This window comes from Urocitellus parryii, unplaced genomic scaffold (genome assembly GCF_045843805.1).
Source record: "Urocitellus parryii isolate mUroPar1 unplaced genomic scaffold, mUroPar1.hap1 Scaffold_60, whole genome shotgun sequence".
NCBI classification, from domain to species: Eukaryota; Metazoa; Chordata; class Mammalia; order Rodentia; family Sciuridae; genus Urocitellus; species Urocitellus parryii.
Window position 1 is genome coordinate 581,684 of NW_027554101.1, and position 25,604 is coordinate 607,287.

Below are 25,604 nucleotides of genomic sequence, written 5' to 3' on the forward strand. Positions count from 1 at the left end.
TTACGGAGTGCTTGAAAAATGCACTGGATGAGAACAGACCAGAACCATTTTCAAAATACAAAGCTCCAATTTATTTCAATTTAACCCAGCTTAGGTGTCACTCAAATTTGCTATCCTAATGCTCCTGAAAAAATCCTAAATTAAATGTTCGACACTGATTATAACTGCACAGAAGTTAATGGTAACCTGAGTAATAACGCCACCTATTAAATGCTTTGTTTTTTAATAATGTTCTTTTCTCCAAGGACATTCTGAAAGTCTTGATTAAAGGAAGCAAGACACAAGGCACAGATCACAACCTCCCCCACCCTCCCCCTACTCCATAAAACACAGAACTCTGATCCAGCAATTTTATTAAACTCCTATTCCTACATTTAGCTCTCCTCAGACAGGAACATCTACCTTGCTAACAGGTTTGTTCAAATGTCTCATGTACAACCACACACCCCGGTCCTTTGCTGGGGTCACAGAAAACAATCAACACAAGAGGCTTCCCCGGAGCGGGTGCCAGGGCGCCCAGGCAGGACTTACCCATCCAGGAGATTCATGGTGGTGGGGGTCACTTCAGCAAACAGAATTATTTTTCCAAGCTGCTTGGTCTGCAGATTTTGTCGACAGATCCCTAAGTTAAAATGCTCTGACGAGAAGACCTCTGCCTCGGTGATCACAGGTAGCGAAGAGGGGGTGATTCCTATTTCATATGTGTAAGATGAAACAAATTTGAGGGACAGCTTGCTGTATTTTATTACTCCTTCAGAATCAACATGTCTCCCAAGCCACTGCATAATCGGATCCCGGATTTCCTGTGTCATTAAAAAAAAAAAAAAAAAGGAATGAAAATGTTGTAATTTGGTATTTCATAAGATGATGGAGTTTTTCCTAAAAATGCCATTTGGGTAATATAAGTACTTCCTGATTCATGACTAATAAGAACTAGGTTAACATATTCTGTACATCTAAACTACTATACCATATGATAAAAATATACATTAAGTGCTGTGTTTGAATTTTCATCCCCCAGAATTCATATATTGGAAATTTAATACCCAAATTCATATATTAATGGCATTTGGATGTGAGACCTTTGGGAGGTGACTGGGTCATGGGAGCTCTGCCCTCATGAATGGATTAATCCATTAATAGGTGAGTTATTGAGGGAGAGGGTTAGTTACCACAGGAGTGGGTTTGTTATAAAAGCAGTATAGCCACCTTTTGCAAGTTCCCTCACCATGTGAAGCCCTGCACTGTCTCTAACTGCAGAGTACTCCCACCAGTGCAAAGGCCCCTAGATGTGGCCCCTCAAAAAGACTTCCCAGCCTCCAGAACTGTAAGAAATTAATTTCTTTTCCTTATAAATTACTCAGTCTTGGGTATTCAGTTATAGCAACAGAAAATAGACTAAGATACTAAGTATGATTACATTATAAAAATAAATTTCAGAAACCAGGATCCAAGGAAATAAGGACAGCATACTTCCCAACCTGTTACACTTCAGAAGTCACTTTCACGCCTAGCATTCACAAGTAACTCGCTAGTCTTCTATGCATCTATAAAATATGTGTATCTTTTGCCCCACAGGAAATTCATTATCCTGTTTGGAAGCAAACAAACAAACCCCTAGGTACAGGAAGTCACAGAATGCAAAGCACTAAGACACGAGACCACCAATCTCAGGCCCTGGAGGACCACTGCTTCCTCTTGTGAACCAGCAGAGCACTGGCCACCAACAGGTAAGAAACAAATTTCCACACAGAGAAAATAAGGGGACCAGGTGCAAATCCAAAGAGAGGGAGGAAGCCAGGACCCAGAAAAGACACCATCTAACCCAGACACAGGGCTCTCTATTCTATGTCCAAAATCATAATGGAGCTTGGAAGAGGCTCCCCTGCTCTACTCCAAACCTCAGAGGTCATCAGGAACTGGGGCTTCAGGGGAGTCTTCATCCTTAGAGGCTTGCACGAAACAGATGCAGGCTTTTATGGCATCCTCTCGCCAATACCAGGTATTTTAAAAGGAAAAAAAAGCAACCTTCCCATTAACATCAAGAGTGTGCCCCAGGGCTGGGGATGTGGCTCAAGCGGTAGCACACTCGTCTGAATTGTGTGCGGCCCGGGTTCGATCCTCAGCACCACATACAAACAACGATGTTGTGTCCGCCGAGAACTAAAAAATAAATATTAAAAAATTCTCTCTCTCTCTCTCTCCCTCTATCACTCTCTCTTTAAAAAAAAAAAAAAGAGTGTGCCCCAACTTCCACATGGTCATTGAGAAGCAGCTTCGAAGATAAAATTTAATTTAATCAAATTCAACTGATGTTTCCCCCTTCGGTGCTGGGATCAAATCCAGGATCACCAGCCCCCATTAATTAATGTTTAAAACTTATTTCCTATTTGCCAAAAATACAGAAGAGAGAGGGAACCGCAGAAATGATTTCAAAAGGAAGCAATCAGAAGAAACCCAGGAAGTGAGATAGTACAGGTCAGCTGGCTGGACTCATCAACAATGTCAGGAGGGAAAGGCCGTGTGGTGCAGAAGCACAGGGGGTGTCCCATCTAGATCAGAAGGGACAGGAAAGACAGGAGGAAATGCAAGGAGTGGTTCCTGATGGATTCTGGTTCCAATCAACTAGCTGGAAAAGGCTCCGTGAGACGATCTGGGGTCCTGAATATGGACAGAATTCACTCCTGTCCGTTTAACAGGTGTGATAAGGATACTACTGTGGCAAAAGAAGAAAACCCTTCATTTTTTTTTAAAATGTGTGTATGTCATAATATCGATGATTGACTGCCAAACAGAAGAAGCCAGTGAGGCCAGTGTGAGTCACTGCTGAGCACAGGTGAAGGGCACGTGGCGTACCTGTCTCACCATTTCTCCCTCTCTCCGTGTTTGAGGATGGGCATAACTAAAAGGAGCTCTCAGAGTGGTGACATGAACACGAGCTACTGGCTTAGTGAGCTTTTCACCACTGTGATCAAAATACCTGACCAGGACATCTTAGAGAGGAAAAATTTATTTTGGCTCCCAGTTTCCAAGGTTCCATCCAGGACTGGCCAGCTCCCTCACTCTGGGATGGAGGTGAGGCAGAAAATCAAGGCAGAAGGGCAGCGGAGGACAGCTGCTCCACTCATGGCTCCCAGAAAGCAGTGAAACAGGCAAAGCCCAAGGACAAAGAATAAACCCAAAGGCACGCCACGGGGGACCTTCTTCCAGCAGCCACACCCCACCTGCCTATGGTTCCTTCCACCCAGTACAGGAGTCCTTTCAGATTGTTAAGCCAGCAAGTGGGTTCATCAGGTTACAGCTCTCACAATCTGAGGACTTCACCTCTGTTCATTCCTGCATCGGCTCCCACATGGCTTTGGGGGGCACCTCATATCCAAACCATAACAGCTACTGGAAAAACAGTGGGTCCAGCTAAAACATATTAGCAACCTATTCATTCTCTCCATAGGAGGAAGCAAGAGCATCAGCCAAGAGAGAAGAAGAGGAAGTAGGGGGTGGGGGTCCGAGCAGGGAGAAAACAATGTAGTGGGGGTACATGGCAGCAGCTGGAAGCACAGGGCCATCAAAGGCCAGAGCAGCTGGAAACACAGGGCAATCAAAGGCCAGGGAGCCTCGCAGCAGGGGCTTCTTTTTTTTTTTTTTAGAACTTTTTAGTATTTATTTTTTTAGTTTTTGGCAGACACAACATCTTTGTTTGTATGTGGTGCTGAGGATCGAACCCGGGCAGCACACATGCCAGGCGAGCACGCTACTGCTTGAGCCACATCCCCAGCCCACACCGGGGGCTTCTGTCCCACCTCACGCAGCCGCACAGTCAGAGGGTGAGGCACAAAGGCAGAGCCAAGGGTGTAGGTGAAACAGCCACTGGAGACGGGGCTCTGCTGCAAGGAGAATCCACAGCAGAAGCAGCACGAACCATAAAAGGGAAAGAAATGATACTCTAGACCTCCAAGGAGAGTAAGATCAGTGATACTGTGCTCCCCAGAGATAGCGTCAAGGGGCTGGGGGCAGCTCCTCTGTACACTCCAACCCCAGCCCAGGCCTTGCCCAGCATGTGCAGGCCCTGGGTTCCGCTCCAGCACCATAGCAGAGAAAAAAAGAAGACGTAAAATCAAGAAAAACAAAAAGACATGCAACTAACTAGGGAAAATTATTTGCAATATATATGTCAGGAAAAGGACTTGCAGTCAGAATATTAAAACGAACTCTCCACATTTATCAAGCAGTACACAGAAATGGTACGTTCTCTTAAATGTGAATCATATCTAAATAGAGGTTTTTTTAAAAAAAGCAAACTGCAAAAAAGACTGTGCAACACCAAAAATAATAACCCCCATGAGATGACATTCACTGAGGTCCAGAACATGAACATGTGCCTCCAGAGACAGTGCACACAAGTACCTCCATGGGGGTGTGAACACTGTTCTGCCTGCGGCTAAGATGGGGCACACACGGCTCGTTGCCCCGTCACACTGCCCCGTCACACTGCCCCATCACTCCAGAGCTGTTCCAGCCATTGTGGTCTTATCCGCTCAGTTACTCACCTAAGTCACATTACATTCACAATATTTATTATAGAATCTGTTGTGTGTTGGAGCTCCTTTGCCAAGAAACAAAGAATAACCAACCTTAACCAATAAAGGCTTTCTATCTCAGACACATTTGGCCCCTTGTAAATAATTAGATTAATCCTGCCTCCGTCATAACATTGTAAGTTGCTAGGAAACCAGAAGCGATAAATCAGAAAATGAATCGTCATAGACACGGCATGCAAGCCTTTTATGGGTGTCTCATTCTTAAACACTTTCAAGGAAACAGAAGAAAATACATGTCTACTCTCATGGAATGTGAGTACGTGAAATGATCCAACTCTTTTTTTTTTAATCTATTCAAAAAACTGTCATTTTTAAGATTTATTAATTTATTTTTGCAGTGCTGGGGATCAAACGCAGGGCCTCACATACAGCGACACACATGCTGTACCACTGAGCCACACCTCCAGTCCCAACAAGGTTTACTGAGCACTCAGATACCAAGCGATGCAGTGTACGCTGATGATATTGACCCCTGCTGGGCAAGGCGGTGCACACCTGTAATCCAGCTATTCTGGAGGCTGAGCCAAGAGGGTCAAAAGTTTGAGGCCAGCCCGGGCAAGTCAGCCAAGCCCCATCTCCAAAAGAACTGGGTGTAGCTCAGAGGTAAAGTGCTTACTTAGCATGTGTAAGGCCCTGGGTTTGATCCCTGGTTCTACCAGAAGAAGGAAAAAAAAAAGAGGTGACCCTGCCCTGAAAAAAATCCTAATCTAATGAAAAGGCAAACATGAAATGTCCAGGTCCTATAAAGTCCACTGATTGTTCAAGTGTTGCAGAATAACATCTTCCTGAGGAAGCTACATTTTAATAGCAGCCTCCTTAAACCAAGTGTCCTGAAGACATTGAGGAATGCAGCACTAATGGGGGACAGCTGACAAAGAGGGGCAGCAAGGGCCCAGACCAGACGCCCTTGATGTGCAAACCCTTGTCACCCAGTGTCTCAGTCAACCTCTCCTCTCTAAGGAACCTTCTCTCCCCTCTCACATTAGGAGTGGATGGTGCACCGTCAAGGACATTTACAGCAAACCCAAAGCCAAAGCCAACATCATAACAAATGGAGAAAAACTAAAAGCACTTCCTGTAAAATCAGGAACAAGGCAAAGGCGTCCACCCTCCTCGCTCCCATTAAATAAAGTCCTCAAAAAATTAGCCGGAACAACCAGGTGAGAAAAGGAAACCAAAGGAGAACAAACAGGAAAAGTCGAATTCTCTGTTCTATGATATGATCCTATACCCCAATACCAAATCCTCCCCAGAAGACTTCCAGAGTTTACAAGTGAGCTTAGTGAAGTAACAGGATACAAGATCCAAACCCATAAGTAAAGAGTGTCCTACATGCCAACAGTGATTCAGAGGAGGAGGGAATCAGGAAAGCCACCCCATTCACAATAGCCTCAGATCAATCACATACCTGGGAACTAACCTGACCAAGGAGGAAAAGAGCTCTGTAATGAAAATTATAGAACACCGAAGAAGGAAGTTGAAGAAGACCAGACTTGGATGATGGAAAAACATCCCATTTTACGCTGATGATATTGACCCGCCTTGCCCAGCAGGGGTCAGTATCATCAGCGTACACTGCATCGCTTGGTATCTGAGTGCTCAGTAACCTTTGTTGGGACTGGAGGTGTGGCTCAGTGGTACAGCACGTGTGTCGCTGTATGTGAGGCCCTGCGTTTGATCCCCAGCACTGCAAAAATAAATTAATAAATCAGAAGCAATATTGTCAAAATGGCCATACTAAAAAAAAGCAATGTACAGATTCATTGCAATCCCCTTCAAAATACCAATGGCATTCTTCACAAAATTAGGGGAAAAATTTTTTAATTCATCTGGAAGAATAAAAAGCAATACTAAGCAAGAAAAGCAGAGCAGTAATTCAGTAATTCAGCAATCCCAGTAATTCAGGAGGCTGAGGCAGGAGATGGCAAGTTCAAAGCCAGCCTCAGCAACTTAGCAAGGCCCTAAGCAACTTAGTGAGAACCTGTCTCAAAATAAAAAGTAAATAAATAAAAAGGGCTGGGGATGTGGCTCAGTGGTTAAACTCCCCTGGGTTCAATCCCTAGAAATAAAAAAAATAAATAGCACAGAGGCAAAACCACATACCTACAGCCATTTGCTATTTGACAGGTGCCAAAAATATATCTTAAAGAAAAGGCAGTCTTTTTATGGTATTGGGAAAACTGGTTCGTTATATGTAAAAAAAATGAAATTAGACCCCCCATCTCACCCTTCACAAAACTCAAATCAAAATGAGACTTAGGAAATAGACCAGAAACCTCACAACTGCTAGAAGGAAAGGTGGGTCAACAGTCCATCATAGTTGCTGGCACTGACTTCCTTAACAAGACCCTCAAAGTGTCAAAAAAAAAAAAAGCAAGAATCAAAAAACAGGATGCCACCAAACTAAGAAGCTACTGCAAAGCAAAGGAAACAAGAATGTGAAGAAAGCCTCCAATGGGAGATCTTGGCCAGCTACTCTTCCAGTAGGGGACTGGATATGTATCCAGAAGACACAAAGAAGTCAGAAACTAAATACCACAAAAATAAATAACCCAATCAATAAGCGAGCAAAGAAACTCAAAGAAACTTCTCAAAAGAAGAAACACAAATGGCCAACAAATACATTTTTAAAATGTTCAACATCTCTAGCAGTCATGGAAATGCAAATTGAGACTATACTAAGGGGGCAGGAGCTGTGGCTCAGTAGTAGAGCACTTGCTTAGCATGTGTGAGGCACTGGGTTCGATTCTCAGCATTGCATAGGAATAAAATAAGGGTCAAAATATCAGGATAACTTTCAAAAAACTACACTAAGATTCTGTCTCACTCCAATGAGAATGGCAATGGTCAAGAATACAGAAAACAATAAATGCTGGAGAGGTTGCAGGGGAAAAGATACGCTGGCAGTTTATTGATGGGACTGCAGACTAGTACAGGCACTCTGGAAAGCAGAATGGAAAGTCCTCAAAAAACTAGGGATGGAACCACCATACGACCCAGCTGTCACACTCCTGGGTATTTTCTAAGAAATCTAAAATCAGCATACTACAGAGACACAGTCACATCAATGTTTATAGCAGCACAATTCACAGTAGCTAAATTATGGAATCAACCCAGTTGCCTGTCAGTAGATGAAAGGATTAAGAAATTGTGGTGTATATACATACAATGGAGTTCTACACAGCCATTAAAAAGGAATGAAATTACGGCATTTGCTAGTAAACGAAGGAAATGGAGGCTATCGTGCTAAGTGAAAAAAGCCAACCTCAGAAACTCAAAGGCCATATGTTTTCTCTCCTATGTAGAAGCCAGAGTAAAATAACAGAAAAGGGGAGAGGATATCATAAAAAATCAATCAAATAAAAATTAATAGATAAGTGAAAGGAAGTCAAGTAGAGTAGAGGAAGGAGAACAGGAGAGGGGAGGGAGAGCAGGAAGAAGAGAGGAAAAGGGGAGGATCATGAACCAAAATTGATTCCAGGCATGTATGAGTTTGTTGGGAAGAAGCCAACTACTATGTAAAACTGTAAAGCTCTAATTTTAAAAATCAGGAAAAAATAATGAGGGAAAACAACTAATTGAAAGTCAAGGAAAAGCCACACAGATAGAAACACTGGCATGAGATGACAGGCCCACTTGGATTCTGCCCCTTACATGTTCCCACTCATCTACACAGTGTACACGTGTAATGTGACATTCATACATGCATTCTGCATGGCCTAATTGTTCAATGTTTCACTATGGAGGCCAGACACAGGGGGCACACTTGTCATCCCAGCAGCTCAAGAGGCTGAGGCAGGAGGATCACAAGTTCAAACCCAGCCTTGGCAACTTAGTAAGGCCCTAAGCAATTCAGCAAGACCCTGTCTCTAAATAAAAAGAAAATTTTAAAGGGCTGTCGGTCTGGTTAAATGGTTAAACGCCCCTGGCTTCAATCCTTGGTGCCCCAGAAAGAAAATATTTTAAATTACACTATTTGAAGAAATTAACAATTTGGTATAAAAATAAAATTGTTATAATTAAAAAAATGGATGGTACATGGGCTGGAGTTGTAACAGTAGTAGAGCACTTAACTCACATACGTGAGGCCCCAGGTTCCATCCTCAGTACCACAGTGCTGCAGTCTGGCTGGGCACAATTCAGGAGCCACTTGTCAAAAGAAACGAACTTTATTTTTAGAACACACACACCGAACCACACAGCTCTTCAGGAATTCCCTCAGAGCCCAACTGCCACCACCAGCTTCCCATAAGCCTCTCAACCTCCCCCCCCCTCCTACTCTTGAGGCCGATTGGCTGGGTCGTGTGGGCAGAGCCAAAAAAAGTCCCCCAATTAGCAGCTCCGTGGTCTGAAATGGCAGGGAAACAGCCCAGTGAGCATCACCGCAGAGGAGCCAATAAGCTGGCAGCTAGAAGTTTGCTGGGGCCGCTGTGAGCCAATCATCAGCTGGCAGCTGGAAGTTTGCTGGGGCCCCTTCGGCTGTGGCTCTCAACACCACAGAAAGATAAATTTAAAAAAATAAAGACATTGTGTCCATCTACAACTAAATTTTTTTTTTAAAGTGGATGGTACATGGGGCTGGGGTTTTGGCTCAGTGGTAGAGCGCTCACCTAGCATGTGCGATGGGTTCGATCCTCAGCACCACATAAAAATAAGTAAATAAAGGTATTGTGTCCAACTACAACTAAAAAAAAAATACATATTTAAATAAATAAACTAAAGTGGATGGTACAAGTAAGACACTGTACAACTCATTTTTTGGTAAAGGATGACAAAGTTTATGAATAGCAGAGATCCCAAAAGGTGGTATGCTAAAAACTGTTACTCAACTTATCTTTGAGGAAACACAAAACCTCAACATTTCCTCCCCAGCCACTTCCTTCTTTTAAAAGTGTTATAAAGCACTCATCCCATCTTCCTAACATGGTTCTTTTTTTTTAAGAGAGAGTGAGAGAGGAGAGAGAGAGAGAGAGAGAGAGAGAGAGAGAGAGAGAGAGAGAATTTTTAATATTTATTTTTTAGTTCTTGGCGGACACAACATCTTTGTTGGTATGTGGTGCTGAGGATCGAACCCGGGCCGCACGCATGCCAGGCGAGCGCGCTACCGCTTGAGCCACATCCCCAGCCCACCTAACATGGTTCTTGAAAAGAAGGTTTGATCTTAACGTGGATCTTTCTTCATCACATGCCTCAGATTTTCAAAAAAAGTTGACCTTTAAATTCAATTTCTTCTACTTTTACCCTGCAACTAGATCTATGCTTGTAAGAAGATAAACTGGGTTTTCCTTTATTCAACAAGACTTTAGTGAGACCCTGCCCTGAGGAACCCCTGACCTAACAGGAGGCAGGCAAGCTCATGCGTGGTCACAGGATCCCGATGTGTCCTCGTGCCACAGGAGCCTGGTGAACTGGGAGAAGGTAGAGGAAGAACTTCCCAGGAACAGGAAAGCAGATTTTGTTTTGCCCCTTCCTAGAATCCAGCACATCCCAAATTCAGGAAACAAAAGGCGTTTCTATGGCAACCCCAGAAAAAGACAGAGAGGTAACCTGACCATGGTGAGGAGAGCGGGGCCCAGGAGGCAGGGCAGTGTGGGAAGTCCTACTGCCTGTCACTGTGCACCAAAGCTCCCTTCTTCCCTGCCCACTGCCCAATCAGGGAGCACGACAGAAATGAATGGAGAGGGAAGAGCAGAGGGTACAAGGAAAGGCGGCATCAGGACGGGTGCCACACCAGGCGCTCAGAGTGGAGTCTGCAGACTCCCTCCTGCTGACCTGCAGGGACTCCATGTAAACGGGCAGCTGGAGTCAACAGCAAGTTCTGTTGGTTTTCTAGACTAGTCAACGTGAAGAAACAACCCAGCTCTTACCAGTGTATCTTACACACAAAATATTCGCAGGCACTGTCACACTCAGGGATGAAGGCACACAGCACAGGTGACTTCATCATCAGAAGATGGCGCTGTGGATACAGCAGTCCTGCTCTGGGTCCTGGCCTCGCTGAAGGCAGGGGTGCTCACTGGGCAGCTCTCAGGTGGACTGTGATTCCCAGCACCAGGATCCAGCCAAACAGGTTTCAGGCAGGGCTTGGGATGAAGGCCACAGGTGCACCTCCTGGCCTGACTGCCCCAAGCCAGGTGCTCCTGTCCCAGCCACACCAGCCCCTCTGTGGTCTGCTGCCCTTGCCTGGCTGGCCAGACTCCTGGTTGGATGGTGGCTTCCCAGCCTGGGTTCCCAAGGCTGGGCTCCTACTCCTCAAGTGCTCATCTGTTGACCCCAAGCACCATCATGCCACAGTGGATGGGCCCAGAGGGGCTTTTGACCTCAGTGACACTGTGCTGAAATCTGTCCCCTCACAGACTTCAGGGCAACCATCGACAAGAGACACCAGGAGCCAAGATGAACCTGGAGATGTGGTTTATTTGGTCCACCCATTTTGAACCAGGGCTAACATTTAGAATGGGGCTATTTCACACCGCCTCTTCTGCCTCTTCTGAAGACACAGCAACTCTTCCCACATGGCAGTCACTGGCTGGGGCCAAGTGGGACACACTCTCCAACTGGACCTGCATGTCCCCCAACTGGCCAGCTGCACTGTCTGCCCTTCCTCCTTCCTCCACAGGTATCTGGTGGAGGCCACTCATCTGGCCCCGATCCAGCAAATTCTCCCCTGGGGCCCTTGATGACACTTTTCTAGTTAGGTACATGCTAGTTCATCAGAGTGAGTCTAGCAACACAGACCCTCGAAACAGAAAGGGCCTATAATTTTTTCTTAAAAACTTAAACAGAGAAATAACATATGACCCAGCAGTTATGCTCCACCCAGTCACCCAAAAGAGCTCAAGCAGGGACTCAGATACTGTATGCCACTGCTCAGAGAAGCAGCGTCCACCAGCCAAGGAGGAAATGAACTGTGTCCATCAACAGATGACTGGATAAACAAGATGTAAAGGGGGCGGGACAGGCATTAGATATAATATTTAATTTAATATTATCCAGCTTAAAAAAAGAATGAAGTTTTGATACATATTACAACATGGACGCACCCTGAAAATATTATGCTAAGTAACATAAGTCAGTCACCAAAAGACAAATAACTGATTCCACTCCTATGAAATACCTAGAATAGACAAATTCATAGAGGCAGAAAGCAGAACAGAAGTTATCAAGAACTGGAAGTTGGAAGAGAAATAGGGAGTAATTGATTAATGGAGAGTTTCTATTTGGGGTGATAAAAAAAGTTTGGGAAACAGTACAGGTGGCTGAACAACACTGTGAATGGGATTCACACCACTGAATTGTACCCCTAGAGATGGCTGACGTGACAGTTTTACTTTACAGATACTTGATCAGGAGAGAGAAAGGGGGAGGAGGCCTCAATTCCTTTATTCCCAAGAAGCTCCCTGATCTCTGTGAGGTCACCTGCCACTCCTGGGCCAGCCGGCACCTTAGCCACTCAGGGACTTCTCAGAACAAAAGTCTCTTCCAGAGACTTTCCACTCCGACCGAGAAGCGACCAGCAGCCTCTCTTGCCAACAGTATGAATGCCACACCTGTTGCACACTCGCTCCCTGCCGAGCACTGTGCTGGGCGCCCTGGACCTGGGTCCCCACTCCTCCCAAAGCCACACTGCTGCATTACTGGCACCACCCACAGGTGACGAATGGAGCCTCAGGCAGCATTAATGGCATGCCCAAATCGCACAGGCAGTTAAGTCACAGAGCTGGAATTTGAACCCGTGAAATAAAATCTGCCGGTCCCTAAATCCTTGGCCTAATTCTTCTCCCACAAGCCTCAGCCAGGAGACCCACGGGACCCAACACAAAGCAACGTAGGAAATTCCTATCTACTGCCACCAAAATACTGATGGCATCACAAAGAAACATACACTCACATGGTCTGCAAGCATGAGGCAGTGATAAACATGGGCAGGGCTTGGAGCTGGGCAGTGGGGTGGAGGGAGCTGGGCAGTGGGGTGGAGGGAATTTGAAGCTTGGATCCACCACCCACTAACTGCAGCTACTTAGACAAAGATCCAAGAGGACATTTTCACATTTTACCATGTGAGTGAGTTATGGCTGACCTCCCCACAATCCGGTTTTGGCAGAAGAGATGGCACTTTGAGAAGAGTTCAACAAAGGACTGCCTGCAGAGAAGCAAAGCATGAGGGGCGGAGAGGCACCAGGGCCAGCAGCGGACAGAGCCACTAACAGGAGCTGCTAGCCAGGAGGAGGAGAGGTTGGGACACGGCTCTGGACTCTGTCCATCAGTCCAGCCAGCGCATCCCAGTGATGGAATCAACCAGAACTAAGAGGAAGGGCACCCAGAGAAGAGCCAACAGCACAGAGAGCAGGGTGGACTGTGTGGCCAACACCCTCCAGGAGGGAACACCACATTGTTCAGGGCTGGCCATGGGATCCCTGGTTAACCACTTAACCCTAGCACTGGCCGGCCCCGGGGTGCTGTATGAGCTTCCGCACATCCAGATCTTTCCCTGGTGCCTAGACCAAATCTACCATGGCAATTCTGCGGCTCTGAAGGATCTCCCACGGAGGGTCCCACGATCCGAATCCTAGGAATTGCTCAACGGCTGAACCGGGCCTGGTCATTTCCAGATCCCACCAATGCCCAGTCCATGTGGGCATTCAATAAATGTCTGCTAAGCCATCTTCCTTTTATCATGTAAAGTGATAGCTCAGGCTCGGTGGCTGAAAGGCCCTGGATTTACTGCATTTTTCTGTTACGTGCCAACTAGCGAAGACCACAAAGGGCTTGAGGGGAACAGTAAAGGGGGGAATGAATAAGTCGTTTCTAACGAGGCCGTTTTACAGGCCTCACACCTCCTCTGGGCCAAGTGGGCTCATGTCAGAGGCGAGATCTCTTCTGCAACTGTGGAGACCAAAGAGGAAGCCACGGAGGGCACAGAGACAACGGGCCAATTTTCGAGGCTCCACCGTGCTACTAGGAAGGAGGTGCACACTTCCACCCGGGGCTCGGTGGGGGCACCACATCCAGGGCCCTCATTAAGCCTGCCTACGCCAGCCATTTGTCTGAGTCCAACACAAACCGGCTTCTGACAGAGCAGGGAGAGTGGGGGTGCAGAGCCAAGAACACTGCACCCAGGGTGCTGGTGGGAAATGCCTGCCCACTGGCCGAGAGTGGACCAGCCTGGCAACATGCACTTGAAAGTGACTGTGAGCACTTCCTGCCACGGTCTGAGTGTGTCCCCTACAAGTTCACAGGCTGGGATCTCAATTCCTCTGTGCAGCAGTGCTGCCCGATGGGACCTCGTGGGAGACCTCGTGGGAGACCTTTGTGCAGGGCTCAAAGCCTCTCTCCAGGGACGAGTCTCGATCACTCTGTGAGTCTGCATTAGCTACCATAAGGGCAGCTGTCATAAAGCAAGCCCACCCTTGTGCTCCAGCTCTTCTACCATCACCTGCTTGCTCTTCTGCTTTCCACCATGAGCTGAGGCAGCACGGCCCCCCCACCACCCTCACTGGTGATGCTACTGCCCAGTCCTGAACTTCCCAGCCTCCGGCTGAACTTCCTGGTTCCGACTTTAAGTCACATTTTCCTTTATAAATTGACTGTCTTCCAGGTGCAGTGGTCCAGTGGGTCTATAATCCCAGAGAGAGGGTGAGGCAGGAAAACCACAAGAAAATCACAAGTTCAAGGCCAGCCTCTGCAACCAAGCAAGGCCCTAAGCAACTTAGTGAGAACCTGTCTCAAAATAATAATATGGTGGGGATGTAACACAATGGGGAAGTACCCCTGTGTTCAATCCCCAGTACCAAAAAAATTAAAAACAAACAAAAAAGTTATCCAGTCTACCAGGTGCAATGATGCACACCCGGAATCCCAGAGACACTGAAGGCAAAGGCAGGAAGGTTGAAAGTTCAAGGCCAGCCTCAGCAACTTAGTGAGACCCTGTCTCAAAATAAAAAAAAAAATAAAAAGGGCTGAGGATGTATCTCAGTTGGTAAAGCCCCCCACCCCGCCATGTTCAACACCTAGAATGAAAACATGAAAATTTAAAAATAAATAAATTATCTGGTCTCAGGAATTTTGTTCGAGCAATAAAAAACTAAGACACCTCATCTCTTCTCAAACCTGAGTGTGTCTCAGACCCTGGTACTACTGTCTGCTGTGTGCCTGTCACTGGTCGACTGGGCTGGACTCCTCTGGAGCACTGCTTGTGAGATAGGGCATGGGACCAGGCCAACAGCGCCACCACCAGCCAGCAGTGAGACCTGCAAGGCATTGCGGACCTCATCATCGTCATCTTTTTTTTTTTTTTTTTTTTCTGGAGAGGGGTGGGATACTGGGGATTGAACCCAGGGGTGTATAGCCTCTGAGCCAATCTCTAACCCTTTTTATATTTTATTCTGAGACATGTTATCATTAAATTGCTTAGGACCTTGTTAAATTGCTGAGGCTGGCTTCTAAGTTGTAATCCTCCTGCCTCAGCCTCCCAAGTTACTGGGATTACAGACACATGCTACCATACCCAAACAGTTTCTTCATTTTTAAAAAGAGAAAACTAGAACACCCCTTTCTATCAAAATTGAGCTTCAAGTCTTGTCTCCATTGTTTGATTCTCCACTAAAATGTTAATATTGTTTCCAGGATTCCAGTATTAAAATATATGTCACCTAAAAGGAGAGAAGTAGCTAGGAAAGAGTGGCCGGGAGAAGGGCGAGCCCATCCTCCTCCAGGCTGTCTTAGCAGAGGTTCGTTTCTTCAGCTGGCTGTCCCTGTCACACTCTGGAAAATTCAGAGAATCCAGGGAACAACCCATGCAGGGCCTGGAGGGGAGAGCAGGAGTCCAACATGAGCAAACAGCGGGCAGCTCTACACGCAAGAACCTCTTCAGTTTTAAGAGGACGTGGTCTGAGACACCAGGCACTCTGGACAGGAAGGGGCAGCTTGCTGACGGTCAGTACCGGACATAAAGATGACTGGACGCATCTTTAGTAACAGGTAACATGCTCCCAGCTTCTTCCTGGCTCCATCTTGCCGGTTTTCCCCAACACATCCGTAGCCAACTCTGGCGAACTCTCCCACACAGCTGCTGCAAACGCTCTGCTCCATCTGAATACAGGGTGACAGAGCGACTGGGCCAGGCAGCCATCCCAGGCAGGGCGGGCTTTCCCTCCAGGCCTGTCCAGAGGTGGGTCAGTTGTGGGCTTGGAAGCCAAGAGGGTGTCCCATAATACGTTAGCAGGACACCCCGAAGTGCTTTGTGAGTCTCACACACGCGCTTGCTGAACACTCATAAAGCAACATTTAAATTACTTTGTGGCAAATATAAAGTTGCATCAAAGACAGTATCTTATGGTTTAACTGCACTATGGAGCAAGAGAATATGTGAGCTGACAGGGAAACCCAAGGGCCACATGGAGAGCGAGATTTTAAACAGACAATAGAGCACACACACTTGGAAAATGCAGCTTCTGTAAATGTGCGGCTCCTACACGCTGCAATCATGATTCTCAAACTGAAAGTAAAGTTAATCCGAGAAAGAGCCTGAAGTAAATAAAAGCAAGCAGAAAGCGAAATACTCTTTCATTGTACTCAACTGTGAAGCTGCACCTATCAACAATTCTAAGTTGTTCCAGTATAAAAATGAATATGGCAATCATCACAAATTCTTAGTAAAGGATACACTGATGTGAACCTTGTAAAAAGTCTTTTTAAAGTTTGTTTTTTAGTCTAATTGCTTTATCAAATTGTTTTGTAGTCTGACAGCTTTGCCAAGACCAGCGAGAACACCGCGAAGCCTGGAAAGGATCAGAAAGGCTGTCTTGTCCTCCTGCCTCCTGACAAAACTGTTTTGCAATGAGAATTTGGTGACCAGCCTTTAAAAGGCCATCTCCTCTGACGAGCTCATTTAGCCAATCTGAGATACCACACCCAACCCAACATCACGGAAGGAAAATACACCCAAATGGGAGAATTTGAAATTACAGACTTTTGACTTCCATTGCATTTTTATGGACCAAAAAGCTGCAGAAAAACAAACCATCAGTGTATCAGGGCCACCAGTGGAAAGTGATACCGCCAGGTAATAACCTGGGCATTCCAAAGAGCCAGGGTCTGGATGGGCCCGACTCTCCAAAAATGCTTGATGATTCTTTTAAAAGATAAACATCTTTATTAACAGAGATTTAAAATAGGAAGGGGTAATGGATTTAAACACTACACCATGTACATGTGTATCAAAGCATCATATTGTACCCCACAAATGTGTTTGATTTTTATACTTTTATGTTTCAGCTTTTAAAAATGGGAAGGGAAACTAATGAATGCCATCACTCAACTGCTCTCCAATAACAGCTGTGTGTAGGATTCACTTTTGTTCAAAGAGAAGAAAATCACTTGCCAGATGCTTTTCTAAGGCTCAGAAAAGCAGATCCTTGCATGCAGAATGCAAATTGGCTTTAAAGCACAAGTTTCTGCAGCTCAGTCCTCGGGAAAGACTGTGGTCTGTGACCCCAACAGTCAGAGGACGCAGGTGTCCTTGCGGACTGCTAACGGATAATGCCTTCCCACCTCCGCTCGGTCAGAATCTGAATTTCAGTCTTGAAGCAAAACTGTCCAGGGCTAAAGCAAGCCCTCTCTTCACCCTTAGCCCGAATCATGTAGCCACACACCTTCCACTGTGAATCTCCCCTCAGCAGAAATGTCCAGACGTTCCAGCCCATGCCTTGGCATCCCCAGGGTCAACGGGGAAAAGACTGCAACCACAAGGTCAGGTTCTAGTTCAGTAATCTTATTTTCTCCTGCATCTTTAATTAAAGTGGACATATGGGGTTAAATACGTATTTACTTACATAAATGTGAGTTTAAATAAATGTACATATGTGTGTATTTCTACACATCCATCCACTAACATACATGCTTAAAATTGAGAAAGATGAAACACCACTAAGAAGAATCAAATAAAACAAATATTCTAAAGGCTAAGTTGTACTTATTTAAAATCATGTTCCTCGGCTGATGAAACGGAATTTAGGGCTGGGGTTACGGCTCAGGGGTAGAGCACTTGCCTAGCATGTGAGGGAGGAATTGGGTTCTATCCTTAGCACCACATAAAAAAATAGAATAAACTTAAAAAAAAAACAAGATTTGGAGTTTAAACTGTACAACTTTTTATGAGGAATACTGTATCCCACTAAGAACTGAAATTATGATCAACTCCAACATTTCTCCTTTCTAAAATAAATCTATTTTAATTTGCAAAAATTGTATCTATTCATTGTGTGCAACATGTTTTGATAAATGTATTTGCTGACTCCAGCATTTCTTCCACAGATATTTTTACAACAAAGACCAAAAATATTTTAAGAAACAAAAATGCTCATGCCCCAAGTAACAGGAGTTCATGGACTGGTGCTAAAACACGCAGTCCTAGACACTGCGTGCGGCCCAGCTCAGCCCTGCGGTGCCTGGAAAGACACGCACACCTGCTCACAGGTGGCCGTGGGGCCAAGGCAGCAAACTGTCCATGGAGAAGACAGCTGAGAAGAAATGAGCACTCTTCTATCTGCAGGAGAAAGAGCCCAATGGACAGACGGACAGATAGACAAACTAACCTTGGCTGTGTGTCCTGCTTTCCTAAAGAATCCAGAGAATTGTACTTGCATGCCCTGGTGTCCCCGCTGAGCTGCGCCCAGGACAGAGGTGCTCCAGCACCCTGAGATGGAGAGGCTGCCTCCACCATCCCACTCAGGCAGGAGAAAGGCCGGATTCAACACCGTTCCACCCACAAATTGCCTGTCAGGTCTGAACCCCCCAAAAACCCGCCAGCGCTTTCCCAGACGGTCAGCACCATACTTAGAGGAACATTCTCAAACTATTAGCATGACTGAAAACTCTGATTCACATCCCAAGAGCTGAAGGAGAACATTTATCAAACAGCACTCAGGTCTCAGACCCCAGCATTCCTGAACTGACACGCAGGCTCTACAGATGGGGACAGCCTCCTCCAAGGGCCATTCCGATGCCATGCATGGGACACTGCGCACCCTCCCCCTCTAACCCAACCTTGCTTCTGCACCTGATCACAGGACCTTTGACTGTGCCCTCTAACCTGGTGCCAGTGTGGGCTTGTTCCCTGGAATGTGTTTTTTAGACCTGGGAGACAAAAATCTGCTGTTAAGAATGTTCCAAGATTTCCTAAAGACAGCTTCAATCGACTTCCCGGGTGGTAGGGCCATAATCCATACCCGCTCACACAAGGCAGCGATTAGGAGCTGGTGGAGAAGACAAAAAGCATTTGGTCTTGGAGAATTTTTTATTCCGAAAGAGCCTGTTTCCCATCCACGAATTTGTGACTGTATAAATGGTGGATATAAATAGTCTGAGGAAAGAAAGCCGCCCTTCCTAGACACGGTGCCACCCCGAGAAGGTAACGGCTAGGCAGCATGTCCCTCCAGCCCAGAGCCCACCTTCCCTTCCCAGACCCCACAGCAAAATCACAACCCAGAGAAAGCCAAACCACCCCAGAATTCAGGAAAAGTGGAAAACAACCAAGTGTGTTTCTCTGTCGCCCCAATTTGCGCTCTCGATTTTACCCTGGAGTAAGAACTCCGCAGGAGGCTAGAGACATGCCAGTGGAAACTAGATCCCAGCAAAGAGGTCACACAGGAGCTGGAAAGCCTTCTCACAAAAGCAGACTTCTGAGAATGAACTAAGGGGAACACGCCACCTACGATTTCTTCTGCCTTTTGACACCAAGTGGCATCAGGCCTTTTGCCCCAGGCACTACGTGTGACAACAGGAAGCCCGTCAAAAGGAACAGAAAATGTCCAGTTTCAGTGAAGAGCAAAGGAAGAAAGGAGAGAGGTACATGAAAGACCCTTAAAAACACTCCTGGCTATAAAAGCTCTAGAATGTTTGCCTTAATCCTCCAGCCGCCTCGGGTGCGGTACAGTAAAACAGCCGGCCACCCCCGGCCACCCCGCAGCCACGGCTGCAGCGATTCAGGCTGCACCTGGGATTCTGGCTTTTCTCTCCTATTTGTGTCTCCAAAAAAGGAGCATATCAGGTGCACTGCAGAGCAGTGCTGGCCGCCTCTGTGCCGGCCAGGTTCAGAACGAGGGCTAAAGGCAGCAGAGGCAGGATTCCAGGCAAAATTCTTCAAGTCAAAGTTGCAGGAAAAGTTTTTCATTCTTCATTTGAAAGGGGAATTCTAATTAATTCATTAGAAAACTACACCACGCTCTTCTGTGTTGAAACCCAGTCTCTGGGCTGAGGGTGAAGCTCAGTGGCAGAGCTTTTGCCTGACACGGGCAAGGACCTGGGCTCGATCCCCAGCACGGCCAAATATTAAACAAATAAACAAAACCTCGACTCCTAAGGCTGAGGAGCTCTGCTCAGCCTCACCCACCCGTCAGGGATTTCTGATACTGAGCCCGGGTGCCTGTGTAGCTCCAGAGCGTGCTGCGAAGATCAGAAATATGCTCTCACAGAAGCCCCCACGGCAAGGGGCTTACACTCGATAGGCACTCAAATGTTTGCTGAATAAAGTGGTCTATTAGAAGGGGAGGGGTGAGGACTGCGTGATGTGACTTAGTCTGAGCTTCTTCCCAAAGACACCATTAGCAAAGTCATTGCCACTTCACTACAGATGAGTAGATCAAAACACACGTTGGACACCTAAGCCCTGACAATAAAAGATATTTTTTTAAAGGAACTCTTTGGGTAGAAGGGGCTATAGTAGGAGTTTTTCAAGTTTTTTTATTTTGATAAATATCAAAATATTCTTGCCAACAATACCTGTTTTTTAAAGGGAGGGAGTTTCAGAGTAAATAATTTGGGGTTGAGTTAAAATGAAACTCATTTTTGTTCCTAAGCATGTGTTATCCCTTCCACAATCCCACACCACCAAAACAACACACATACACACCACGGTGATTTTGCCCAGTTACTTCAATAACAAACTCAGCTGTCACTTCTTGTTACGGTTACATCTTGATCCCAAGGGTGAAGTAACAGGACACCTTCACAGGACCCCTGCCGGCTTCCATTTCTCAGGTCACCTATGTTCCTAGCCACCATGAATGCCCAAAAGAAATTCCAAGAGTTTCCATTTTAGGGGGAAAAAATCTGTGTTCCCCAGTTGCTGAGCAGGAAGCTCAGGGAGCTCTACAAACGGCCCCGAGCCACAGCCGCCACTGCCCACATTCTCCCCATCCTCTGCTGCATCCTCTAGCCTCAATGGGAGAGGGAAAGGGACTGGCCAGTGACGCTGCAGGAGTGGAGGGGGGGAGTCTGGCTCTGTCCCCATGCAAGGGTTCAGGGTCCCACAGGTCCCCGTCGCTTGGCCTTGCCACAGGAACCCCTCTGGCTGGGTAGAACTACCTCTTCCCCTTTGTCCTGACTCCGGCAGAGATTAACTGGAAATGGAACCAGAGACCAGAAACAAGACAGCTAGATTCTAAAATGGGGAAGAATTGTATTATCTATAAAATCAAATTTTATACAAAATAAATCTATTAAAATCATCCTATGACACATCAAAGAATTGTGGTTTTTTCTACAAAATCAGTGTTTCCCATAAACATGACCACGCTTCCTCACAGCAAAGTCCCCACCCACATGGAGGCCGCCACGCAAGGTCACTTCACAACACCCACATCAACAGCACAGCCTCAGTCTCCCAATCCTGCAGAAAGAAAGCCGCAGGCAGCATGTCATGTCCAGAGAGCCCTCCCAAGAAACGGGACAGCCAAGCAGGGCTAGCACTGAAACTGGGAGCTAACACCAGAAGCACCTTCCCTGAGGCACCGCACGCCAACTAGAGAGCTCCTGATCGGTCACACCACTTACCAGAGTTGAGTGATTTACTAGCAAAGCTGAGCCTTTTAAACAACTAAACAGATGCCAAATATCCACTAAGTATCAATATCTACGCAAGACACTTGACCTTTTAACATTCAAGTTTTATCCATATATGGGGCAACTCCCAAGTTCAATGACATACACTAATTTGTTTTTTTAGTTTTTAATAACTGGTTTGCTCATTATAAAAAGTAACATCCACCCATTGTACTAATTTGGAAAACAGAACGTTTTAAAAGACTATTAAAATCACTCACAAGCCCACCATCAGAATTTACTCCACACATATATACATGGACACACACACATACACACACACACACACACACGTAGACAGGGAAATACAGAGACAGACAGATAGACATGAGTGTACTACATTTCCTTCCAGTCTTGATTCTGTGGACAGAGGTGTGGGCTTCATGGTTTAACATACTAGAACTCTGCTGAAGCCCAGATTTTGACCCTGCCCCTGGGAGGCTGAATTACAAATTACAAGAGGGGTTCTGGTCAAAGGGGAAGCCCAGCTGGCCACCCAGAGGCGCACCCGGCAAAGCCTTGCCTGCACTACATGGTGGAATGTTCCAGTAGGAGTCTCACACTTACTGTGGGGTCTGGGTGTCATAGAGCCTCAGAACACACCCCTATCACGTGGGTCAATGTCCGCCAGGTGGGCTTCTCCTGTGTGGTACTCTCCCATTCTTCTCCATTGAATCACAGTAACATAGAAGCACACAGGGGCTTCATAGATCTTCTGTGCCACTCGCTATCAAGAGCAGGGTTAGGGCACCAAACTGTATCAACTCGCTGGGGATCAGTAAAACTATTCAAGTAACTCATGCATGCATTTTGTTTTCATATTCTTTACTATAATAGGACCTAGTATACGGTAAATGCTAACTCAAAGTCATTATGAGCTATGACACTAAAATAATTTCTACAGGCCTAAAAGAAAGTGCCACTAAAATAATGCAAAACTTCTAAATTATACTAGGTGACATTGATAAAGAGGAAAAAAAAACAAATTTCTCAAGAACTACTTTGTGGTTCTAGGGGCCCATATGCAGGCAGCCTAGCTCAGCAGCGACACCTTGTGGTGGAAGCTTGGCTTACAGCATCAGAGTATTTTCCAGAAAGCAGGAAATAAAACCCTGAGACATCCAAGTTCTAGGACAGGTGATTCCAGCAGTTGGCAGTGCCAAGGTCCTTTTATGTAACGTAATCCCACAGGCGTCAATGTGATCTATTAAGGCCACAGGAAAGAAAGCTAAAGAACAACCCACTTGTATTCCCAACTCTTGGGTCTGTGTCTGTAAATATGAATCCAGCAGCACGATGACTAGGTACTCAGATGTGTCTGTCTCAGCCTCAGTGACATCAGGACAACCACAGCAAGAGCAACCATCTGGCCACCTCCAGAAAGGCCATCTCAGTTTATCTATTTTCAAATTCATTGGAAAATAATAATATTAAACTTCTGACAATGTCCTTCTTAGTAGATTCAAGGTCTTTTAAGAGGAGTTGATAAATATTAAGGAATGGATACAGTCTTGGGGCTTAGTTCAAGGGAAGAGCACTTGCCTAGCATGCATGAGGCCCTGGGTTCAATCCCAGTACAGCAAAAATAAAAATATGTACAAGTGTGTGCAGACATGTGTACACACACACACACACACAAGGAGTATAGCCAGAAATGAGCAAATAGAAAAAAGCAGTCCAACTGCTACATTGATGTTCATTGCAGCTGCTGCGCCCCTCCCATGACTCAGGCAATGGCAAGGCCGTACTGAGGTGGATGGCGCAAGGTGTCCATCCTCTGGAGGAGCGCAGTATGTTTCTGGGAATGGGCTGATTTGTTTTTGTATTCCTTTAATAAGTATAGTTGTGATTTCTCATATGACCATTAAGTATGAAGGAAAAAACATGACTTTCCCAATTAATGCAACTACTTCTAAAGCATAGATCTGTTGGCTCTAAATACAATGATTCAGCTGTGGAGCGTAAATTGTTAATGTCTAATGAAAAACTCCCTGTATTCCTGTCAAGGAAGTTTTTGAGAAATTAAATTAAAATCTAGAGAAGAAAAATCAATGTTAAGAAGATAGATTAGTGCTTAGTACTGGGCAACTTGTTTTTGTTCCTGTACACAATGGTTTGTGCTCTTACTCTTGTTTGATTAAAATTAATAACAAGTCAACCACTTGCTGTAACCATGACACCGGTTCCAGTCAGTAAGTCAAGAAAGAATAGTCAAGGTATAGGCCAATAGTTTGGGACATTTGTAACTATTATTAAAAGTTAACTAAGCAGAAACAGCTCAAAGCAAAACTCGAACTGAAAGTACAAATGTTTGCTTATGCATAAGCCAAGATACATTCTTCTATTCTAATTGTAACTACGTAATATTTTGTTTCTTTGAATAATGATTCCTGTTTTGTAACCACAAAGTACTGTAAGCCTGCCAAAATGAAAAGTATATATGATCAACTTCACAAGTAAAGATTGGGATCAACACCTTCACTTTGGTGTCTGTGTTGTTTCTCCACCCCCTCTTTCGCCAACTCCTCACCATCCGTTAGTCTCCTGAGACCCCCTGTTGGAGCTGGTCTCCGACATGCAGCACAATTCACAATAGCAAGACTGTGGAACCAACCTAGATGCCCTTCAATAGATGAATGGATAAAAAATATGTGGCATTTATACACAATGGAGTATTACTCTGCATTAAAAAATAACAAAATCATAGAATTTGGAGGGAAATGGATGGCATTAGAGCAGATTATGCTAAGTGAAGCCAGCCAATCCCTAAAAAACAAATGCCAAATATCTTCTTTGATATAAGGAGAGTAACTAAGAACAGAGTAGGGACAAAGAGCATGAGAAGAAGATTAACATTAAACAGGGATGAGAGGTGGGAGGGAAAATGAGAGAGAAGGGAAATTGCATGGAAATGGAAGGAGACCCTCAGGGTTATACAAAATTACATACAAGAGGAAGTGAGGGGAAAGGGGAAAATAATACAAGGGGGAGAAATGAATTACAGTAGAGGGGGTAGAGAGAGAAGAGGGGAGGGGAGGGGAGGGGGGATAGTAGAGGATAGGAAAGGCAGTAGAATACAACAGACACTAGTATGGCAATATGTAAATCAATGGAAGTGTAACTGATGTGATTCTGCAATCTGTATATGGGGTAAAAATGGGAGTTCATAACCCATTTGAATCAAAGTGTGAAATATGATATGTCAAGAACTATGTAATGTTTTGAACAACCAACAATAAAAAAAAAAAATTTTAAAAAGCAGTCCACAGCAGAGACACCCAAGAAGACCAAACAGGACCCAACATTTCTGAGGCTGGTATGTAAGGTGGGGCTGGTAGGGAGCATTTGTGTGTCCACAGAGCAAACGCTTGCTTTAACCAGCCTCGCCTAGTTTATGAAGGGTGAATCAATATTCCCCCAATTGATCAATAATAGGGGAAAATTTTCTCCCACACCTGCTGCCCCAGACAGTTTAAATAACTGGAAGGACAAAAATATGTTTTAAGGTAAGTAGACGCATAACACAAAGTTTTAGCTTGGGTATTTCCGTTATGCCCACCCTAAAGAATATACCAGAATGGGCTGAGGTTGTGGCTCAAAGATAGAGCACTCGCCTAGCATGCGTGGGGCACTGGGTTTAATCCTCAGCACCACATAAAAATAAAATAAAGATATTGTGTCCACCTACAACTTAAAAAAAAAGAATATACCAAAAAAGACCAGTGTTCCAAATGTCTGCTCACAGGCCACTCTTTCTTCTCTGTTCTCAGTCCAAGAGTGCCAAGGTCCCAGTCCCGAGTCCACCATGGTCAGAGTTCCCAGGAAAGGTGAGGGAGCACTACCAAGGGCCAGTCTGGTCCACATGGGGAGAGCCCCGGAGCAGACAGGCACTCCCTCCCAGTCCAGTCCAGCTCAGGAAAGGAGAGAGAAGCTCCAGACCATGACGTCACACTCCCCCAGGACCCGCAGTCCTCACCCACAGGGCCCCGCCCCTCCTACAAGGGGCTTATCTACAGGACCTGAAATGCTGCAGATGGCTTTATTGTGGTGTTTCTGTACCACAGAGTGGTGCTTTTCCTTCTAGTATCTGAATGCATGAAACAGATGAAAGACGGGGAATTCTGA

The 25,604-nt window shown here is 45.6% G+C and overlaps 1 protein-coding gene across 1 annotated transcript in view; it reads right to left on the reverse strand.

Moving 5' to 3' along the window:
• Positions 1-3,432: 3,432 nt before the first annotated feature.
• The window catches only part of LOC144252811 (Fanconi anemia group A protein-like), a 43,422-nt gene continuing 21,250 nt past the window's right edge, over positions 3,433-25,604 (reverse strand). Inside the window, exons 10-11 of the mRNA XM_077794919.1 lie at positions 3,806-3,884; positions 3,433-3,581 (exon numbers count right to left, since the gene is read on the reverse strand). Coding sequence (XP_077651045.1) covers positions 3,433-3,581; positions 3,806-3,884 — 228 coding nt within the window. The remainder of the gene's footprint in view (positions 3,582-3,805; positions 3,885-25,604) is intronic.